General features: G+C 38.7%; 1 protein-coding gene across 4 annotated transcripts in view; it reads left to right on the top strand.

Annotated features, from left to right (window-relative positions):
* The first annotated feature begins 1,634 nt into the window (after positions 1–1,634).
* Positions 1,635–23,589, top strand: part of CRTC1 (CREB regulated transcription coactivator 1) — a 94,580-nt gene continuing 72,625 nt past the window's right edge. For all 4 annotated transcript variants that reach the window (XM_087703256.1, XM_087703258.1, XM_087703257.1 and 1 more), the window contains exon 1: positions 1,635–1,797. In XM_087703256.1, coding sequence (XP_087559382.1) covers positions 1,666–1,797 — 132 coding nt within the window. In that variant the 5' untranslated portion in view covers positions 1,635–1,665. The remainder of the gene's footprint in view (positions 1,798–23,589) is intronic.

Genomic DNA, 23,589 nt, shown 5'->3' with positions numbered 1-23,589 from the left:
TCCCAAAATTGAGAAACATTGAGTTATTTGATAGCTTTGGAAATTGAGTGAAATAAATCCATGGAAAGAGCCCCCATAGTTAGAGAATGGCTGTACTGTATTAACGCATAACTGACCAGCCAGGTTAGTTTGTTCTAATTTTGTTAAACAAGCCATGGTAGCTTAGGTTGATATGAAAGGAGAGTCTTTCAAAAATCTTGAAAGTATACAGTATCTTGGTGTTATTCTGAATCCATTCCATAACCAGAGTTTAATATTGGTGAAGGGATTGTCCTTAACTTTGTTGGAAGAAAAATGTCCATCTGCATTCAGTTCCAAGTGGGGAGAAAGACACTGGAAACAATGGTGTCTGTTTGGAAAGATGGTTTTAATGATGGACAGGACCACATGGCTTGAGGTCCTGGGCAAAAAGGCACATGGAGTGGCGAGAGAGAAAGAGAGAGATTTATATCCTCTGTTGGGCTTTGAATTTGAGCTTCTATTCTGATTGCTTGTCAGCAATGCAGGGGCATTGCCATGCAGGGGCAACCTTTAGGCTGTCCTGAGTCCCAAGCTTGGTTGATTCTTTCTGGGTGATGATGAAAAGGCTTTGGGATTCCTATTATGGCTCTGCCTGAAGGAGGTAGATCTTTGTTATGTAGAATAGACTGGCTCAGGCCTTAATTGCCCATTGACAAAGGTGTGGGGGGTTGAGTTTCTGCCCCCTTTTAGGGGAAATATTCTGTCCTTTTAATATTTCCTAAAATATCTATTTAGGGGTGGTGCAAACTAAGCTTGTGGGGCTCATCTAGTGTTTCTCAACCTTGAGAACTTGAAGATAGGTGGAATTCAACTCCCAGAATTCCCCAGCCAGCATAGATAATGAATGGCTTGGGAATTCTGGGAGTTGGAAGTCCACACATTTCCAAGCTGCCAAGGTTTAGAAATACCAAACTTCGACTAAGATGCTGAAGATGGTGCAAATGGAGAAAGTATCCCCCCCAAAAAAATCCAGGCACCAATTTAAAGCTATTGGATAAATGCAGCTACTGAGGAATAGGAAAGAGACATGTGAAGGGGCATTTAAAAGAGAATAAAGTCCCCCCTCCCAATAAGAAAGGACAACCAGAAACAGCAGACAGCTTTGCTCTTTAAACGAGCAATAGCGGACAGAAGTTCTGAGCATGCGTAACACAGCCTGCTAGATGTGAAGGGGGCCCGAGAAGAACCCTCGCGCAAGCGTAGAAAGAAGCACTCGGCCCATAGAGATAGGGGGGGGAAAAGTCCATTGTGCGCCTGCTTGAAGGAGTTGCGACGAAACCGAGGAAAGCAATCGCGCGTGCGCCAAAGCGCCTGTCCTCCAGGTTGGCTTCGCGACTCGCGATTCAGCACTCCTTCCCACCTCCCTTTCCCTAGTCTGCCTGTTCTTACGCCTGCGCAGTTCGGACCCCTCGGCTGCCTTGTTGGGGGGGGGTTGTTGCTCGGGGAGGGAACGCACGCGCAGAAGCGCGGCCCTAGCCTTGCAAGGCGCTTCGCTTCGGCCTCGTCGCTCTCCTTGGCGCGCCTGCGCAGTCGGCGCCGCCTGGTTGGTGGCGGTGTCTGGAGCCCGGTGGGAGGGGGGAAATCGGGGGGTGGGGGAGGGGGGAATCGGAGGAGGAGGAGGAGGAGGGATGCGGACGGGGGAAGATGGCGGCGGCGTCGTCGAACAACCCGCGGAAATTCAGCGAGAAGATCGCGCTGCACAACCAGAAGCAGGCCGAGGAGACGGCGGCTTTCGAGGAGGTCATGAAAGACCTCAGCCTGACGCGCGCCCACCGGGTGAGGGGAGACCCGCCGGAGGAGCGGAAGGATGGAGAGCGGGAGGGACTGACGCGCTGCCCGAATCCCCTCAGAAACGGGAGGGGGGGGAAGGGTTTGCATCGAAATTCGCCCCTCTTCCCTGTGGGGTTTAGTCAGGGGGGCGTTTTTAAAAGTGCCATTTCCTGAGGGGAGGTCGGGGGTGGTGGTGTCTAGGGAGGGCACCCTCTTTCCCCCCCCCATTTCCCCGAGAAAAAGGCCAGGTATATTAAAGACCACCCCCTCAATTGGCGGGGGAGGGTGAGGGAAGGGGATTAAAACAAGTGCGGCGTGTGGGGGGGGGGAGAGAAGAAATGAGTGGCCAGCTCGTCGCTTCAAGTTGAGGGAGGGGGACAATAGAGGGAGGGGGAGCTGATGCCCCCTGATTAGGGATGGAGCTGGGAATTTAAAAAAAAATCTGTTTAGGAACAAGGGAGAAGTTAAACCCCCGGTTTAAAAAAAATAAATAAATCCCGTTCAGTGTTGTGATTATTATTACCCTTTATAAGTAATGGCTTATTTATGTTATTTGCCAGGGGCCTTAAGTGTTTGTGATCGGAAACACAGCAGGAGGATGTCGTTAATACATGTAAAAAAAACGATGGGTGCATTTTCTCCTCCTTGCAAAAGAAATTGGGTTTAAAGACATTGAAATTAAAGGTCCATCCTTTGGGGTGAGAGATGGGAGTGCAAAGATGGGTAAACTAAAGAAAGGAGGTCAAGGGGGATGAAATGACCCACCTGTGCACTGAATCTTGGGGCAAGGAAGGGAATTGCGCTTTCCTAAGACAGACAGATAGACAGACAGACAGATAGATGATAGGTAGGTAGGTAGACAAGGTATGTGGATGGATGGATGGATGGATGGATGACAAGCTTGGAAGGTGAGTGGTTCAGGAGAAGGAATCTTAATTCCTTTCTGCTTCAAGTGAGGGATACTGAATTAATAAATAGGGGTAGGGGCGCACAGGAATGGAGTTAACCTCCAAAACAGAAGGGATTATAACACTTTTGTCTTTTATTAAACATCAGAGGATAAGAAAGAATGAGTGGATTTTGATAAAAGTGGTCATAATGACGAACTCCTCTTTCCTCAAGGGATGGGCCAAATTAATATTTTTAATATCCAACCAAGTAACAGGACTGTATTACTATTATCCTGTTCATCTTTGCAATAACCTACTCCTATTGTTATCTTATGACTATCACTTTGTTGATTGTATTTTATGATTTATGATAGTATCTTATGATTTATCATTTTGTTGCTTGTGAGAGAGCTTATGCACTGAGAGCTTATGCACCGGAGACAAATTCCTTGTGTGTCCAATCACACTTTGCCAATGAAAATATTTTGTATAATGGTAAATACGGGGAGGAGTTTAGCAGTGCCTATAATTTTAGGCAGATATTTCCCTGCTCAATGTATAGATAATAATTTATAAATCTTCCTTATAAGTATATGAGGAAGTTGTAGAGGAAATCCCCTCCATATTTATGGGAAGGAAATAATAACAACTCTCTTCTTCCCAATTTATGGACAGGGAATTGAAGAGTCATGCTTATATTGGGAGGAATGTTTAATTAAGACATTCAAGATGTGTGGTAATTACATCTCATCTTGTTATGTTTGCAGTGAGGAGGTTCATGGCTCCCATTTTTTAATTTGTATATAAGAAAGGGCAGTATTGAGGGATAAAGCAGTACTGTGTATTTATGGAAATGGAGAGGAAATTAATTAGCCCTTAATTTATTCATAAGGGAATCAGTTCAATCTCCCTGTGTACGTTTAGAGCAAATTAAGAAAAGGAGTTAAAATATTTTCCTGGATAAAAGAGAACGGTGAAAATGAGGAAAATGCAAAATTAGAAAATGCTTACATCTAATTTACATGGTTGTGTGTGAATTGTTGAAAGTTGTATATATTTTCTTGTAGGAAATTGTGAGGGCATTGTGAGAAGAGGCTCTCTTTCCATTTGTTTAAACAACTGCTTAATGTTAAGATGAGCAGGGAGAATTACAAGGAGATTCCAGTCTATAGTCTGGGATATTCATTCATCTAAGGAAACAGGTATCCAGTATTTAAGAATCTGCTACATGGTTTTTTAGTGTGGGTCAGCGTGTTCAGGTATCACAATGCATTTAATGAAGCATGGATTGTCATCAAGACACTGCTGTTATATCAGGGAGAATCATTCTTTTCCATGTTAGAATGCAATTAATGCTCTTCTGCTTGGGTGGAGTATCTGGATTTGAACAAACAGAAAAATACCTTTCCTTTGTGTTCTGTCTGCCTCTGGATAGAAATATATGAGATCAAGGATATTTAATATCCACTTGTTCTTACTGAAAAAGAAAATGTCGGAGAAAATAATTTTATTTCCTATCCTTGCAATGTTGTGTAAAATCAGAGTTCAAGATAGTGCTTATATCATTTTAGTGTATAATATTTATGCGACAAATAGCACTTTAGTTGATTCCTTAGGAGTTGGCTTAGGTATTAGATTGCTAGAAGTTTGCAATGCGTGTTTGTAGCTAAATTAGTATAGCTATATTAGTATAAAATGCGACTAGAACTTTGAATTGTAGTATGTAGCTCTTTTCTGAAGTCACTGTTCTTTCAGTGAGAAAGATTGGTTTTGTGTTGTGTTATTAACTAAAGGGGAATGTTACATTTTCTAAACAAAATATCAACAGAATGATCAACTATCATCTTCTAAGAAATGACTTTAAGATGGGAGAACGTCTGTTGCAATGCAGTTAGATGATTATAAATGTCATAATTAGAAATATTACAGTGGGGTAAAATGAACCTTTTCCCTTAAAAGTGCTGGTTGTCATCTATAAAATTCTGCATGGCCCAGTTACTTGGGAGACTGCCTGTTTCTCATAGGATGTGCCCAACCATTTTGTTCTTTCAGGGTTGGCACACTCCATAAACAGTTTTGTCTACTGGGACTCCAGAATCACACATTCTTTGCAGCACTTTTGCATTCCCCCAGACATCTGAATAGCCCCCAGAAGAGAAGATTCAGAGATTATTATTGAGGAAAATGGTAAATACCTGGCTCCTCACACATCCAGGGAGAATGAACACCTTTGTTTCATTCCATCTGGTCTGTCCTTTCCATCTTTTACCTTTTACTGATTTTATTTAATGTCTTTATTTCTTTGTTGTGAGCTGCCCAGAATCATTGAGAGTCGGGTGGCAGATAAGTTTAATAAATGCTTATTTTACAAATGCAACTTTATTTATTCAATGTCTATAGTCACCCATCTCAGCCAAGTGACTGAATGGTTTAAATTCTAAAACTATAAAACAGTTTAAATAATTAAAAATAATAAAAAACATTCAAGAAACGAATACAGCAGCCAAGGTGGCTAGCCAACTAACAGCAAAGGCAAGGAATGGGGCCCTTAACACTTTTGGAGCCCCTGGTTCAGGAACAAGTTTTTAAAGCCTTATTTAAAAAAAAGCCCACAGCCTTGGGGTCATTATAATCTTCAATGGAAGAATATTCCACAAAGCAGAGGTTACAGCGGAGAAGATTCATCATCTTGTTACTTCCAGTGGACACCTTTTGAGTGATGGGATTTGTAGCATGTTCACAAAGAGTTAACAATGGAAATAATTTAACCGGTGACTTTGTTTCAGAAAATGGATGGGATGAACATAACAGGATTTTACTTTTGCTATTATCAAGTTATAGCCTGCTATCCCATAAAAAGGTCATCAACACTGCAGCGTTTTTTTGAGATAATACAAAAAAAGGTGCTTCAAGGTATATAGGAGGTGTGAACATAGCATCTGTCTGCAACACTTTAAAATTGCAGTATCTTTTCCTGGGTTTGTGTTGCTTCTGCAGCTGCCATGTGACCTCAGAAAAGATAGATTAGCTAAGAATTGTGAACCCATGCCTCTAGACACCTTTTTGGAATTAAATTAAAGGCTCTACATGGCTCCACTCATCAGTATCTCCTGTTTGGCAAAGAAAAATCTTGCTACCAATTGTTGTTTTTAATGGTTATTGTGGTTATTATTATTACATGTCAACCGAGGGAGAACATATAGTTATAATAAATGAATACATATGGTCTAGTTTTTGATGGAGCCACATTGTGTGTTTACACTGAAGGTTCATGCTGGTAAGGGCCAACCTGCAAGTTCTTCCCACATAGTAAAGATTACAGCCGCCATAAAAGTTCCTTCAGAGTTGAGATAAAAATGCTTGATTTTTTCCCCCTGTAAGAGAAGTGGGATGATCAGCTTGTAAATGCTAGCAGGATATTTGGGATCCTAGTTAGTGTAAAGGCATCTAATTTATTAGGGGCAGTTCAAAAGAAGGCACTAAGAATGAGGTAATTTGGAATGTGGTGTAAATTGGAACAGAAGAAAAACCTGAATTGAAGCACATACTTTTCTGTTGAGTGTGTATGTTTTCCTGTTTGTGGATCTTTTATTGTTGTTGTAACTTGGTGTAGCCTGAAGTCTTTATGCAGAAGATAATAAATTCCTTTATATATATAAAGTCCTTTTCACATTTTGGTTAAATTCTTGCTGGCCAGATGTATTCTTAACACTGATATTTCAATACAAATGCTATCTTGTATTATTATGGAAATGTATCATGTGTCAGAATATAAGGATTAGAAAAGCTCTGGGCTAGAAATAAGGCAACACAGATTTAAAATATCCACCTGATTATGAAGCTTGCTGGGTGATTTTGGGCCATGTCTAATTTACCTTATAGGGCTGATATAGGGCTTTTTAAAAAATTTGGGATAAAACGATATATGTTACTTTGGATTTCTGAAAGAAGATCAGGTTATGCATTTGAAAAACCAAATAAGACCCATGATAGGGAATTCCAGTTATGTCCCATAGTATCTGACGACAAATTAATATCTAGCTACACAGTGTGAGCTATTTGAACCAGTCTGGACTCTTCATTTCTTGTTACCTTCACACTGGTGTTCATTGTTGCAGAAGAACAGATGTAGTTGATGTGGAGAATTAAACAGGACGTGCTGTAGGGTGTAGAGACATTTATTGGGCCATATTGATGGTAGAGGTTTATAGATGGCTGATGAAAGTGATGTAGCTCTGTGCTGTTTAATGTGCCCTTTCCTATGAGTTCCTAATGTCATTGACAACATTGTTAAATCAGTGTGCTACTTACTATTACTGCATTTGGCAAATCAGTAAGAGTTGTGGGGGTTTCTCATACCTCCCCCCCCTTCTTAAGCAAATCTTTCTGATTGTTCTTGTATATTGAATAAATTCAAACATGGAATTGTAGCATCCATGGAAAATGCAGTGCAGATTCTGTACTGTAATATTCTTGTAATATCTTAATTGGCATCCAGTGCTTGAAAATACATTTTCCTCTAGCTCCTCCTAGTCCCTTGTGGTAATTGCAGAAAAAAAAATACAGAGTGATTATTAAATCTGTGAGTCTGGCTTTATACACATCCAGGAACAGTTTTACGTGAATTTTTGAAAAACGAATTTCCTTCTTAAATTTTATGGAGCCTCATTTTTTCACTGTCATTCCTTTCTCTGTATTATCTTGTGCTTCGTGTTCATGCCCATTAGTGTGTTTGTGTGCTTCTTCTGAGCGGCTAAGATAGCCAAGTAATAAATATTATAAATGGATCTGCCAGGGTTCAGCTGCTTGCTAATATTGTTAATGGTACTTTTTGGTAGCTCTTTATTAGAAGTATCTTAATTGTTCTGCTAACTTGGTTTTTGCTTCTGTTCTGGAACATCTTCAGAAGAATTAATCCCTTCCATGACTCATCAACTCCATGCTTCCTTCAGTAAAATCCCTTATCCACTGCCCTATGATTGAAGCATGCTAATATGCAGTTATTTTTGTTAGAATGGCAAAAGTGGTGGTGGGAGAAACAACACCTTTTCAATCTCTGCTGTTGCTGCAGTGCTATGTTCTTTTTTGTCTGCATCCCTTGAAAGGGTCTTAGGGGGATGCAAATCCTTCACATTCTTTGGAAGGCTCTGAAATTTTGGTTGGGAATCATTTGGGCAACTGATTCATATGTTTTCATGAGAGAAAAACAATGTATGCTGCATAGAGCTTTATTTGTCATTTTATGCAGAATTTTAAAGATGCGTGCTCAAAGCAATTGGAATCAGTTCTTTTTATTATTATCATACTTGTTTATTTATTATTGCAAAAAAAACCAAAATTAAATCACCCAATCGTAAAACTCTGGTAAGTGTGCAACAATAAAAATAATACATAGGGGATAATAAAGCCATATACAATTAAACTATATTGTGGCTCATCAATATAGTTATGCGCCAAAATCTTGTTTAGAAAGAAAGGTTTAGCATCGTCATAAATGCCAAAAGGAGAAGGGGCCAGGCATATTTTGGGGATAGAAAATTCCATTTGTTTCAAGATTTCTATTGAATTAAGATTTTCCAGATTTTTTTTTAACTATAAAACTGGTGCTTTTTCTATTCATCTTTAGAAAATAATTTTTCTAAACAGCATGCCATAAACGGCCAACTAAACACACAGGAACAGTCCGGTATCCATTTGCATATTTTCCCATTCACTCCACCTGAAGATTTTGACCAGTTATGAATCTCTGCGCCAACAAAGAGTAGGCTATTCATGTTATCACCAAGAGTCAAGCACAAGGAAGTTTTTACTAGTGATTTCAAGCATTTAGAGTTTTTGCAATAAAGAGGCACTAGCAATGGCATTCTGCATTTTTTTTGAATTCTGTCAAATAATCCATGAATTAAAAAAATACTTGGCATATTTTTAAAATAGCGGTACTTTAAAAATAACGCAATAATAAATAAAGCTTGTATTAATTGGCACAAGTGTAACGATTATATTGCACAAAATATTAAAGGTAGGACGTCTATCGAGATTCTCAGTCATCTGGGTCATAGTTGTCCCAAAGCTGCTTTTTTAAGAGGCAAATTGAATTTCTGTTTTTTCTTTGAAGATGTTTCGCTTCTCATCCAAGAAACTTCATCTCTTATCAGAGCTGAAGAAGGTTCTTTGATGAGAAGTGAAATGCCTTCAAAGAAAAACCAGAAAGTTCAGTTGCCTCTGAAAAAGCAGCTTTGGAACATTAAAGGTAGGAGTTTTTCTTTCTTAAATGTGTTGTGTGAATGCTTCCTAAATAGAAGTGAAATATATGCTAGCTACAAAAAAAAAAACCCTCTTCAAATTGTGACATTAATTCCTTAGTTAGACATTGTGACTTTTTCCTTAGTTCTGGTTAGGGTGTGATGCATAATTCATCCCTCTGTCAATTGTCACAGACACTCTGAGGTAGTTTAGACTAATAAGTATTGTCCCAAGGCTTCTTAATTAAGGATTCAGTTTTGATCCATATTCTGTAGAATTAGCCTTACTTCGTATTGTTGAGGAGATTTTGAATCTAGCCATTGAGTGATCATTTGGTGAATCTGATTGTGCTATGGTGCCAGATAGTTGGGCTACGGGCTGACGGGATTGATGGCAAACATACAAAACTATTGTGTCAGAAACCAGAGCTCTTATTCTCCTTGCATTGGGGATTTTATTGCTTGTCAGCTCTGCACAGCAAGGCTTTTGCCTTGCTTTGACTTCAACTGTGTTTAGGTAAAATATTGCTAGTTAGAACAGTAGGTGCTTTAGGACATTATCCCCATTCATGTCCTGCCAACTAATTGTTTCTTCATGACTGAACAGAGAGCATAAACGTTCACGTGGTTACTTTGCCAATTGTAGTGTATCCTCTCATCTTCTCGGTAGGAAAATATACTGTAAACAGTCAGCAGAGCTTCACAAAAGAGACTGACAAAAAAGTCAGTGAAAGAAAAAAAAAATCATGTTTTCTTTGGGGGGGGCATCATATGCACACCTGGTTCATCTTGGCATGGATTCTTTGTGTTTCATGGATTTTCTCTGCACAATAATATTTAAGAGAATAGGTCTGCAGAGGCATCTTCAGCTTAGTGCTAAGTACAGGTTTGCATGCCTGAATTTAGTCTCCAAATGATTTGGTGACAAATTATGAGAAAGACTTTTACTTTAGCACTTGAACTGTTAATTCTAATGGGAGTTTTGAATCTACAATGAACTTGGTAAAAGAGGGATGTTGTTATTTGTGTCTTTAGTGTGGATGGGTTAAGAAGATAAAGTTGCTTGACCAGATGGCTGGAGTGCATGTAGATGCCGGAAACCGGAAGATCACCTTCCTGGTGTGCACATGCACACCGGGCAGCTGCTTTTCCGGTTTCCAGAAAATGTGCATGCGCTCCCGTTTTGTCACTCGCTGCCAAAAAGGTTTGCCAGTACTGACCTAGGATGTCCTAATGTATCAAAATAGTGTATGTGCAGATTCAAGCAGTGTGGTCTTTTTGGCATTGACAGATGAAAAATTTGTCAGTGTGAAGTTTTTCTAAGTGCTACCTAAGATTTTTTGGTATGGTACTCAGTGTGCCGATAACCACTGGGGTCACCATGGCAGGTTTATGCCATAATCTTTCAATTTTGATTTTCAGATCTTGATACATTGTGATTTTTTCCAATTCTTTGTCTTCCACTATCCCCTGCTTTCTTCTGCTCAATCTCAGTTAGACAGTGTGTTATGAGTTAAGACTTTACCAGTTTGTGTTCAGAAATACCACAATATTTTAACCTGCTTGTTTTTGATGACTTTTCCAGCTCTATATTCACACCAATTTTTCATTACCAAAACATGATACATTTTTACAGATGTTCCAGTGAATCATTTTGGCAACTGTGTTATGTTGTTATTTATAATCAGTTTGTGCTATCTTCTTGCATGACCTGAGCATATAATCTGGTGTTTCTCCTACCCTTTCCACAATCTGCCCTTTGAATCATTTCATGAGTTTTCAGTTTTCTGACCTTGATTGCATTAGTTTAAATAGCGTGCTCTTGAACAGCCTAAATCAAGCTCTCTGATTTTTTTTACGTTTAATGTTTCAGTTGTAAGGCATTGCCAGGTTTTATCCTGTTTCCCCTCAATCTTTTGTAGAAATTGACCATGCAATGCTTTTCCTTGCCAACATTCTGTTTGCATTCTTATTACATTATTTTGATATTCATTTCTTGTTTCCTGCACATTCAGTAAATTTCAATTTTAACTTTCATCAATGCTTGCTCTTGACTGTCTTTTACATCATCAGCCAATGCACTTTTTTCTTCTGTGACAGTTTTTTTGACCTGAAGTAAACTTCCATCTCCATTTTTGTTGGGCAGGTATAATCTATCAATATCACTAGAGTGATATAGTTCATAAGGAGTATCATTACCTTCCCTTTTTTCAGCCTAGATTACCTAATTCAGCTTGGGTCCAGTTAATAATTCCAGTTGTGTATTGTATCACAGGTATGACACTGATACTGATAGTTCTGGTGGTGTTTTCACCATTCAATTATGTTTTAATACTTTTCTCACGTATGTATTATTTAATCACATTTCTTACCTGACCATGCTTGATGTTATCCAACTGTAAAATACTGTAGACTTGTAGACTTTATCCTGAAGGCTCCTGATGGTTTGGCCATTCAGTATTTAAATTCCATTACTATTCATAATATTCCTAAATCATGTTACTGTAGCACATTTCTCTGGGCCAAATTCCATTGCTATATCCGTGCTAAAAATTTTACGGTATTTGTCAATGACTGGATTTCAGTTTCTGGTTTTCCATAAAGTTTCAGATCAACCATATAAAGCAAATGTGAGATTTAGTAGACTTTTTGCTGTTTGTTAACCAAGATTTGTTTTTGTCAAAATCACTGAAAGTGAGATCGTAGCAAAGACAAATAATAAGGGTGATCCTGAGTCACTCCAGAAGATGCCTCTCCTAATGTTGACAAATCCATATTTTTTTCATCTACAGCCACCAATTCTGTCTTCCACTGATTCATTATTTTTTTCTATTAACACTGTAAAGTTTTACTGACACCAGTTCTTTCCAAACATTTTATGATCCAGCTATGTGCAATGAATCAAATGTCTTTTTATAATCTTTCCTTATATATGTTTTTCACCTTTTGCAATTGTGTAAAATCATTTTACTAATCAGTGGTTGATCTTTGGTACTTATACTTTTCATTTATTTTCTTTCTCTTCTACTGGGATAATGTTATTTTCATCTAAATAATCTTGGATGTTGTCTGTTATAATAATATGTCAGTGAGTAATTTAAATATTGTAGACAAATACGTTATCGTCCTGTAGTTTCCTGGTGTTGTTCCTTTCCTTATGTTTTGGAATCAGATAAATTTTATCAGTTATTAACCAGTCACTGATATCGCCTTTATGCAATAGTTCCTGAAGCTAAACTGTATGTAAGCTAATCAGATACTTGATCCAAAAGCCATGCAATTAGTTATTTCTAGGAGATGTCCAGTTTTGAATTCTTTTCATTTGATTTTTAATCATTTCTGCTGCTGTTATTAGTTCTTCCATTTGATTTTTATTAAGTTCATCTTGAAGTTCTTTTATCCATCCAGCATTTTTATTATAGCTTTTCTGAGTCTTCCATAGATCTTTCCAAAACTGGATTGTTCCCTTTTTGTTTGGTTTTCCATTTTCAGAATTTTTATTGCCATTTATACTTTGGTAAAATTATCTCTACTCTCATTGAAATAGCTGATTTTGCTTAAATTGGATTTGTGCCTCCTAATGTTAAATTTTGCCTGCTATTGCAGTTATTTGCTGTTTTATTATTGCCAAAGTTGCTTCAATTTTTCTGCTGCTGAGCCAATATTTTTTTATTAGGCTGGACTTGATTGTTACATTCTTCAATTTTTGTTCTTTCGTATTCTTTAAATTACTCACATCTGATCTTAATTCCTTTACCTTGACCTACAGTCTGATCTTTGCAATTGAATATGATTTTAATTTTGGATTTCTCACTTCATTATCCAGTTCTGTAACCATCACAAGTGCTGTACTGAAGCAAGCTGGTTATTCTTTTTGATAGATATTATTTAACTCCTGGACATACCTTATTCACATCCTTCATTAGGTGAAAGGTCTTTTTTGAGGCTATGTTCAAGGCTGTCTATCTTTGTGTTTCTATTGGTAATTCTGCATACCATAGTTTTTTTTCTTTTAATTTTTCTTGGTGGAGAGTCAGTTCATGAGTGGTTTCAATCAGTGCTACCCTGTACTCCTCTGTTGTTCTTGTTGCTTCTTCTAAGTTATCAATCCTTTAGTTCAGGGGTCTCCAGCCTTGGCAACTTTAAGCCTGCAGGATTTCAACTCCTCAAAGCTGGTTGGGGAATTCTGGGAGTTGAAGTCCACCAAGGTTAAAGTTGCCAAGGTTGGAGACCCCTGCTTTAGTTCATATCAGCTTTTCCCTTTATACTTGCATTTGTTGAAATCTGAGTTCCCACTACTAGTTGTCTAGTATTAGTTTGGGGTTTTCTATTTTTCTGAATCTCTTCCAGTTCCACATCCCTGAATATTTTGTTTCTGGTAATGAATCTCCTTTTGTCTACTAATAGTTGTTCAATGATATTTGATTCTGGATAAATTACTTTCCAACGCTCAAAACATTCACTTTAAGTATCTCCCACCCACTTTGTTGGTTTCAATTTTTAATAACAGGCAATAAGGGTGTGATTTTCAAACAGTGGTTGTTTTTTCAGTAATCCTACATTGGTAGACCTTAGTTGCTCAGCCATAGCTCTTGAATCTTGTTGCCCACTTGTCGACAGATGCTTGGGAATGTTAACATCTGACACAATGCTTGTTGATCTTTTTTCTCATCATGTTAAATGGATTAATGGATGCACTTAGTTTGGCTCTTCCACTGAGACCTATCTGGCATGGGGACTCTCTGGTAGAATACACTACTGCCAGAATAGCTCTCAACCCCATCAGACGATTAATTATTATTTTGGTTTGTTGCACAATCAGCCAGATGTTTGGACTGGATTGGCATTTTTATCCACCTGTTGAATCCTTCCCCAGGATCTAGGTTGGGCAGATGTTTGATGGTATTAAAGGCATTGTCGCAGGATGTTAGCTGTTTCATGTAAAGCTGCAATTGACTGATGATAATTTTATCAATGGCGATGATGGTGTTTTAAGAAGTGCTCCAGACGTTTTGGAATTGCATCCAAGGCACCTATTACTACTGGGATTATCTTTCCTCTGTTTTGCCACAGTTCTACTTCTGTTTGCAGATTTTTGTATTTTTGTGATTTTCTCTAGTTCTTTCTCGTCTCTTCTGCTGTCTCTAGATATTGCCATATCTATTATCCAGACTTTCTTGTTTTTCCCATTGGCAATTGTTAGATACGGAATGTTATGGGGCACTTGCTTGTCTGTTTGAATTATAAAATCCCAGAGTACTTTAGCTTCTTCATTTTCAATTACTTTGTCTATTTTGTGGTCCCACAAGCAAATGGTATTTCTTGCAGATATTCCAATGTACTTATTATTGCTATTTTGTCGTGCCATAGTTTGTAATCATTCTTGTTATTTATATTTTCTGTTCGCAACACTGTCACAGCTACCAGTTCTTTAGCTGGTGTTCTTCCCAAAAACTTTGGATATCGTCGTGAATCCAAGCAGTGCAACCTTTTGTAATTGACAGATGGAGATTTTTGTCAATGTGCGTATTTTCTAAGTGCAATCCAAGATTTTTTGGTATGGCACCCAGCGTACCAATAACCACTTGAACCACTCCTGCTAGTTTATCCCATAATCCTTCTATTTTGATTTTCAGATCTTAATACTTTATGATCTTCTCTAAATCTTTATTTTCTATTGTACTGTCCACAGATATTGCCACATCGGTTATGCATAGTTTCTTCTTTTCAAACACGGTTAAAGCTGGTGTTTTATGAGACAAGACTTAACCAGTTCATCTGCGGAAATTCCACAATATTTTTAACCTGAGCAAATTTGACTACTTTTTCAACTCTTTATTTTCCCACCAATTTTTCATTACTGGAACATGATAACTTTTATAGATGTCCCAGTGAATCATTTTGGCAGCTGTGTTACAGTTGTTTGTTTATAATTATTAGTTTGTGCTATTTTCTTGCATAAGCTAATCTACTGTTCTTCTGCCTATTTCTACAATCTGCACTTTGAATCATTTGACGATTTTTCAGTTCTGGCCTTGATTGCATTAGTTCAAATAGCTTGCTCTTTCACAGCCAGAATCAAGTCTTCAGAGTTTTTTTTAATGTTCCAGTTGAGAGGCCATTGCCAGGTTTTATCTTTATCATTTTCCCCACTCAATCTTTTGTAGAAATTGACCATGTAATACTTTTTCTTGCCAGCATTCTGTTCGTGCTTTTATTACATTAGTTCAATATTCACATTTTGTTTTCTGCACGTTTCGTAGGTTCCAATTTTTAACCTGCATCAATGCTTATTCTTGACTATCTTTTACATAATCAGATAATGCACGCTTTTCTTTTTCGATAGTTTGTTTGACCTGAAGTAAACTTCTGCTTCCATTTCTGTAGGGCAGAATATCATCAGTGAATAGTCATCAGTATTCTTGTTTTTTTGTTCCAAACTATGCAGTTCAGCTTGTGCCCACTTAATAATTCAAGCTGTGTATCATATCACAGGTATAGCCTGTGATATGATACATATCACAGTATGTATTGATGGCTTTGGTGATGTTTCCACTACTCGATTATTATTATTATTCATAATGGATTAGGTTGGTGTGGCCAGCGGTGATTTCCTGACAGAAATATGGAGAAAGTATGATAACTGCTTTCATCTCTGTGATGTTTGGATTTCCACACATGAAAATCTGGATATAAGATGCCTTTAACATATGAATCTAGTAATGTGTAAGATACTCTTTTCTTGAGACATTATCAGGATACAATATGGATAGTCTACAACTTACAAAAGTACATTTAGTGATCATTCAAAGTTATAATGGCACTGAAAAAAGTGACTTATGACCATTTTTCACACAACTGTTGCATCATCCCCATGGTCACATGATCAAAATTCAGCCACTTGGGAACTGTTGTGTCATGGGATCACTTTTTTTGACCTTGTGACAAGCCAAGACAATGGAGAAACCAGATTCACATTAACAACCATGTTATTAATTTAATAACTGCAGTGGCTCACTTAGTAACTGCAGCAAAAAAAGGTTGTAAAATGGAGCAAAGTTCACTTAATAAATGTCTCACTTAGCAACATAAATTTTAGGCTCAATTGTGGTTGTAAGTTGAGGACTATCTGCAATGGATGAAACTTGGCTTTTGGAACGATGGGCGGTGGTAGTTCCACCCTTGGATGTCTTTAAACTAATTTTATTTTCATGCTTCCCCCCCACCCCCATAAAAATGATACGAAGTTAGACTCTATTGACATTAATTGTGGGTAAGTATTGTTCTTTTTTTACCCTTCTTGCTTTTTTGGCAACAAGATGCTTTGCTATTCCATTTCTGGGATGGTGCATCAGAGTTTGCTCTCAAGTGTTTTTTCCTAGTTGCCTGTGTATGTCTTGTCTTTCTCCCCCGAGCATTTTTCTTCATTAAGCATTGTTTACCATCATGCTTTTACTCTCGCTCATTACAGCGCAGGCTGTGGACTGCTGTCTCGCTACAGCCTTCTTCATCTTCAATCTCGAATGCCTGCTTTCTTTCGTTGTCCTCAATGCTACCCACCCACCCCAGCTATGATTGTGGATGCAATCTTGTGCTGGTGGGCGGTGATATCTTTTTATTTGGTCCCTTTATTATGATTTGATTAGAAATGCAGAGCTTTATTTCAGATCCTCTTTCCCTGGAAACAGTTTCACTGTGAAGAACAGATAAGCCTTTGAGTGAGGGGGTGGAGGGGAGGCGGCTAAGTGTTAGCAGGGAGTATTCTGACATTCTGCTGTATTACTTAGTGTGGGAGGCAGATGGCTGATGATCAGGACCGTGCAGTAGTAAGGATGCTTTGAAAGAGGAGGGATTTGCTTTTGTGGTACACATCTCTAAGTAGCGGGAATCCATCTTGTCACAGTGGGAGTATTGAGAGAGAAATACTGCTTTGAAGTGAACATAGGAGGGTTGGTTATCAGGAGGAAGAAGGAGCTATTCCTAAAAAGAATTTATCTGTAGAACGGAGGTTAATATATACTCTCTGTTCAGTTTTGGGTCCTCTCCAAATACTTTTATTGAAGATTATATTATAAAAGAAGGACTAGGGGAAGCGTGATAGCGGTGTTCCAATATCTCAGGGGTTGCCATAAAGAAGATGAGGGTCACCTTATTCTTGAAAGCACTAAAAGCCAGGAAAAAAGGCAATGGATGGAAACTGATCAAGGAGAGAAGCAACCTGGAACTAAGGAGAAATTTTCTGACAGTTAGAACAATTAATCAGTGGAACAGCTTGCCTCCAGAAGTTGTGAATGCTCCAACACTGGGGGTTTTAAAGAAGAGATTGGACAACCGTTTGTCTGAAATGGTATAAGGTTTCCTAATTGAGCAGGTGGTTGAATTAGAAGAACTTTGCAGCTCTGATATTCTGATATTATAGAAGTAAAACCAAGACAAACTTCACAGCATGGAAGAGAAAGTTAAATGTAAAAAGTGCCAAAAGAAAGGAAAAGTGAAAAGGAAATCTCCCCCTTTCATCTTGGGCAAGTATAATCAGCATTAACCAATTATAACTATCTCTTCAAATAAAACCAAACACTTCTTCATCCCGTATCTCACTACATTCTTTTAAAGCCCATTTCTTCATGTCAATCAGCAATAGTCCATTAAGGATGATCAAAAATAACATAAATATACCTATTACACTGTTTCAATCCTTCCTTTTGTATTTATATTTACACCTCCATTTCTATTTATATTCCCCATTTCTTCTCTTCAAATGAACATTTTTTAAGACATCACCATCTAGACCCAATTAAAAAACCATTAAACATAATCAGAGATAGCAACTGATTATTTTAACTTTGATCAAGTGAACAGATTTGTATCCTTTCTCCTTTCTCCCAACAGTGTTTAAGTTCCTCAAAGAAAGTTCACATGATCAAAATTTGGATTCTTAGCAATGGGTTCATATTTATGACGGTTGCAGGGTCCTGGGGTCACGTGATCCAGCTTTTGCTATTGCTACTATTGCTATTTTGCGGCCTTCCGACAAGCAAAGTCAATGGGGAAGCCAGATTCACTTAACAACCATGTTACCAACTTAACAGTTGAAATGATTGACTTAACAACCGTGGCAGGAAAAGTCACGTGGCAGGAAAATGGGGGCAAAACTCACTGAACAAATGTTTCACCTAGCAACATAAATTTTGGGCTCAGTTGCGGTCATAAAGCGAGGTCTACCAGTATCGTAAATGCCCTTGCAGCATGCACACACTGCTTGAACGCCCTCCTGCACCAAGCCAGGTCTTTCAGCTCCTTCCGTTCTTGTCATCTCACTTCCACTCCTGCCTAAGCATGGCAGAATAGAGAATGGGCGAGTTTGAGAGTGAGCAAGAAGAGCAGAAAAAAGTAGTGGAGGAGGGAGGGAGACTAGCCAAAGGGCGAAGAGAAAAAACAGGGGGGGGAGGAAGAGGGAAGGAGTATGCTTAGTCACTCTTTTCCTTAACACCCCCCCCCCCCGGTAAGGCTGTATCTTTCTAGCTGTTCAAGCTGAAGGGATACACACTGTTCCTCAGGGAGAATGGAGAAGGTAGCACCATGCAGCAGCGGCCACCAGCCCCCAACTACTGTTTCTTGGCTAGAAGTCAAGATTCTTTGGCAAAGTTATTCAAGCAAATTCCAATTTCTCCTAAGCAGACTTGCCTATGAAAGTTTAGAGTGCTTGGATTTTGGCAAGGAGGATTTTCAGCACCAGAGACAGTGGCAGGTACCTCAGGAGAGTGGATGAGGCCCTGGGAGGCTTCCTACAGAGGGTGTGTGGGTGTCTCCCCCCCACCCCCTGAGGCACTTTGTACTCCATAGCTTAATGACCCATGAGATCCCTCAACAATTGCAACCGGGAGGGCCAGGGTTGCAATCATTGAGAGAAGCAGTTACGTGTCATCTTGCTTAATGCCTGTTTCACTCAGTGACCAAGATTCCAGTCCGAGTTGTGATTGTATGCCAAGGACTACCTATATCTCCATGCTGGTAGGGTGCTGAAATTAGTTTTTCAAAGTGTGCCATGTAGTCTTATGATATATACAGTAATAGCTTACACAATTTTCAGAGAAGTTTGAGAAATTAATGGAAGAAAGGCTTATCAGTTTAGACTAAATGCCATTGTTAGAATTACCCTGGTTATCCTTACAAATTGATGAATAATAAAATAATTCCCAATTTAACTACAGTATATGACTTTATATCAGGTTTACTCTTGGCACTGCCTTCTCTGCCTTGTATTTTTCTGCATGTTTTCTTTTTTATTTGTAGAAGGAATTTCTTTTAAGTTATTTTATATCAGATCTTTGTGGAAGAGAGAAAACAAAGTTAAATATGTACAGGTAGGAACTTGTGAACTGGATAGTTTGATTGGTTTAGCGTCTTTCCCCATTGCAAACAAAATATGACTAATAGAGCAAAATAGGGTCTGATTATTATTGGCTAGATTAGATCAGATGAAAATAAAGTGCCTATGCTTGATAAATGGTATTTAAGTGTAAAAAACATTTGAAAAATGGCCAAATAGATTCTATCTTCACTTTGAAAAGGTTCCTTTAATTCAGTGCATCTGATGAGGCTTTACTTTTATTTAGAGAGTTAACTGTACACTAACGTGCTGACATTCAGAATATTTTATTTCCTGCAGTAAGGAAACATAAGAATTGTGACCAAAGATATTGCTGTGTTAGCAGAATGAGTTCTTATTGCAGAAAATATAGCACTGAATGCAGATGAACAGAGCAAAACATCCATTCTTTGTTTGGAAGAGAAGCTGTTGTTCATTTATTTTTTATTATCAGAACTCACCACCACCACCACCAGTAGATAAATATGAGGAAATTCCTATTGTCACAGTTAATTGACAGTTAATTGACAAAACAATTAGGCCCCCTGCTTCAATTCCCCTTAATTATTATTTTAAAGAAATGCAAGAAAAATAGAAAAAGAACTTTCTGTGTCATATATTATCCTGCTGATTATAATATATCAGAGGTAAGCAAACGTTTTTGGCTGGGGATACATCTGGAGTTTTGAAAGCATGTAAAGAATATAGTCACAAAAAACTGCCATGGGAGATTTCCCAAATCGCAAGATGGCTGCCATAAAAGGCCTCTAGCATTCTACAAAATGCCTGGTAACCAGAAGCTGAAGTAGTTCTTTATGAGGACTAAATACATTCCTGCAAATAAATATGTTGGTGAAAAATGGTGCTTTGATCCATTTATCCCAGTTTTCTGTGTAATTTTGTTTAATTCTGATAATCCTTAAAATGGTGTTAGGAAACCTAGTGAATACCAAGTAAGTTTTTTGAAGACATAAACTTCTTGCAATCTATCTATACATAAATGGCTCTGTGTGTGTGTGTGTCTGTGTGTGTGTTTATGTGTGTACGCGCATATGTTCCAGCATAACTTTGGAACACCTTGAGCAATTTCAACCAAACACAGATGACTTACTCTCCGGAAAAAAATACTGTGGGGGTAAGACATTCCTCGGGGTGTGTGTTCTGTTAAGATAGAGCCTGTTGTGCCTTAGAATGGCTTCTACTGTACTGCCATAAAATGGCTTCTACCATACAGTGCTCTGGAGTTGCCATGGTAACAGCTTCACAGTACTCGACAAGGAGGGCTCCCTCTGGTAAGGGGGAAAATCCAACATTAGAAATTACATTTGGTTCGAACATTTTCCCCCTATAAATAATACCTGGGCAATGCCAGGTTATCAGCTAGTGTAGAATAAAATATGACTTATTTGTCAATTTATTTAATAACAGCTGGTTCTTAATGTGCTACTTTTTCAATTTCTGCTAAATCCAAGCATGTTAAAAGTCGTTCCTGTCTATGTGGATCTTTCTGATGGCTTGTTCAGATAGTTTTGAAAATTTGATTTGAGGAAATATTAAAATAACATTAACCGTGACATTAAATCTGAATTCCAGAGAGACTGCTTCATCCACAGTAGTCAGCTCATGGATCAGGGGAGTAGAGGTCTCCTGCCCACCCTTTTAATTCCCTCAGCCTTGCCATGAATTCCCCCCCCCCCCCCCACACACACACTATTATCCTCCTGCTCACAGTCCAAATTAGGTGTGCTGATCATTGCGTAGAGGGAGCAATCAGTCTTTATTTGGTGGAGAATTGATTGGTTCTTCTGGCAGACCTTGGTGCTTGCAGTAACTGTCTCCATATCCATAATTTGCAGGTTTCCGTTTCATTCATTCTCTGTCCTGCTTTCTTAGCCATCCGTTACCATTGGAAAAATCAGTGCTTTAACTATCCTGATCTTTGTTGTCATAGAAATAGCCTTATCTTTTGTGATCTTGCATAAGGTTGTTGTTGTTTCCTCCCTCAGATTAATCCCTGCTTTGCTTAACAGCCCTCGTCACCTGTTTTGAGTCCAAGAAAATAAAACTACCCACACCTTCACTTTTTTATACACCCGAAAGTTCATTAAATATGCTAATTGTATTCTGTCTTCTTAATGTTTAATCTTAACTTGGATTTTTTACTTTCCATTTTTGTTTTTATGAAATCATCTCAGTTTTTCTTACATTTTCCCAATAAACAGGTATCATTTATTTATCTCAGCTTGTTAGGCTTTTCAGACTCCTCTTTGATTACAGCGATTATCTTTTCCAATCCTAACAATCTTGAGTTTAAAAGATATGGGTACCAGATGGATCTTTCTCTTACAGATAGTATTCGTTTAATGACCAATCTCTTAACAACTGTTCAAAATTACGAAGGACCTACCAAAAGCTTATGATGGGGTTCCAGAGATCCAATGGCTGCACAGACCCCTGTAGTCACATGACTGCATTTCAAGTGTCTCACCTTTGTGGCTTTTTGCAGTTCCATAGTCATATGACCAGGATTGTGGTGGTGTCCACCAAAAATGTCCATAAGAATAATTTAACAATTACCACATTCACATTCGACCTGGGTACTTGAGAGACCCCCTGCTGCCAATTACCTCCAACAGACCTATTGGATCCCACAGAGTAGGCCTCCTCCGAATCCCATCTACTGGCCAATGCTGATTGGCTACCACCTGGAGGAGGGCCTTCTCTGTGGCTGCTCCGGCCCTCTGGAACGAGCTCCCCGTGGAGATTCGGACCCTCACCACCCTTCAGGCCTTCTGCAAAGCCCTTAAAACCTGGCTGTTCCGACAGGCCTGGGGTTGACGAGTTCCCGTCCCCGCTCGAACTGTGTGGTTGTTGATTGCTTTTAAATTCTTTTGTAGTTGCTTGTTTGTTGTTTCCCCCCCGTCTGTATTCCCTTTCTTTGATTTGTGAGCCACCCTGAGTCCCTCCGGGAATAGGGTGGCATATAAATGCAATAAATCCAAATCCAAATCCAAACTTAATGACCTCTTCAAAAAAGTCATAAAATCAGGGGCAGTCATGTGGATGCCTTGACTTATGATCGTCGTCATACCCTTAATTAAGTGAGTTTTGCCACATTTTACAACCTTTCTTACCACATTTGTTAAGTGAATCACTGCAGTTGTTAAATTAGTAACACAGTTGTTAAGTGGATCTGGTTTCCCCTTTGACTTGGCTTGTCAGAAAGTCTCAGGAGATGATCACATGCCCCTTGGACACCCCAACCGTCATAAATGCGAGTCAGTTGTCAAGCATCTGAATGTAAATCACATGTCCATGGGGATGCTGCAATGGCCTTAAGTGTGAAAAATGGCCATACGTCACTTTTTTCAGTGCTGTTGTAACTTTGAATGGTCAGTAAGCAAACTGTTGTAAATTGAGGACTATCTGCAGTTGAGAAAGCCAAAGAACATTCCAAAGAAATCAGTATGTACTTCAATTTTAGAAAGGCCTTAAATTGTGTCAGCGTTGGCAAAGTGTACAATGTGCTTACAAAAATGGGAACCCAAAGACATCTTGTTCTTGTGCAGCACCTTTACACAATCAGGAAACCACAATATGGACAGACTGGCTTCAGGTTGGCAAAGGAGTGAGACAAGCCCGCATCATCTCCCCTTATTGATTCAGCTTATGCGATATATAGTTTTAAAATTAGAGGAGGAAACATCAGTAACACTCTGCTGATGACATTATAGAGATAGCTGAAAGTGCAAATGAACTGCAAGCTGTGGTAATGAAAGTCGAGAAGCAAGAGGAAAAAATGGGACTAAGATTAAATATAAATAACACCCAACAAATGAAAAGTACAGCAAGCAGTCTTAGAATTTACCGTAAAGATACTGAAGGGTGAAGAGCTGCCTTTTAGGATCACGTATCAATGACAAAGGAACCAGCAGTCAAGAAAAATGCCATCTAGTAGATATCAGAGTTTGCAGCAGCAATCGCATCCAGAAAGCACACACAAGTAACTGATTCAGCAGGATTCATTAACTTCTCTTTATATATAATATAACACATGAAGTAAATGTACAATACCAAAATTGTACATCAAAATCAGATTTTCCAATGTGGTAGCAAATAGGAACAAAACACAGGGAGAGGAGAACAGTTTCAGTTCAGAGCAGCAGACTAATTTAGAGCTCAGCACAGACTCAGAGCTTTAGTACAGAACAGTTGAACTAAGCCACGCCCAGGCTCCTTGCTGTCTCCTTTTTGTTCACACAACAAATACTGTTTGTTTCCAAACAGCCCTCATTGG

This window comes from Thamnophis sirtalis, unplaced genomic scaffold (assembly GCF_051295495.1).
Source record: "Thamnophis sirtalis isolate CommonGarterSnake01/CBP01778 unplaced genomic scaffold, rThaSir2_p1.2 scaffold_1, whole genome shotgun sequence".
In the NCBI taxonomy this organism is placed as follows: Eukaryota; Metazoa; Chordata; class Lepidosauria; order Squamata; family Natricidae; genus Thamnophis; species Thamnophis sirtalis.
Note: the sequence above shows the minus strand (reverse complement) of the source record. Positions and strands in the feature narration are given on the sequence as shown.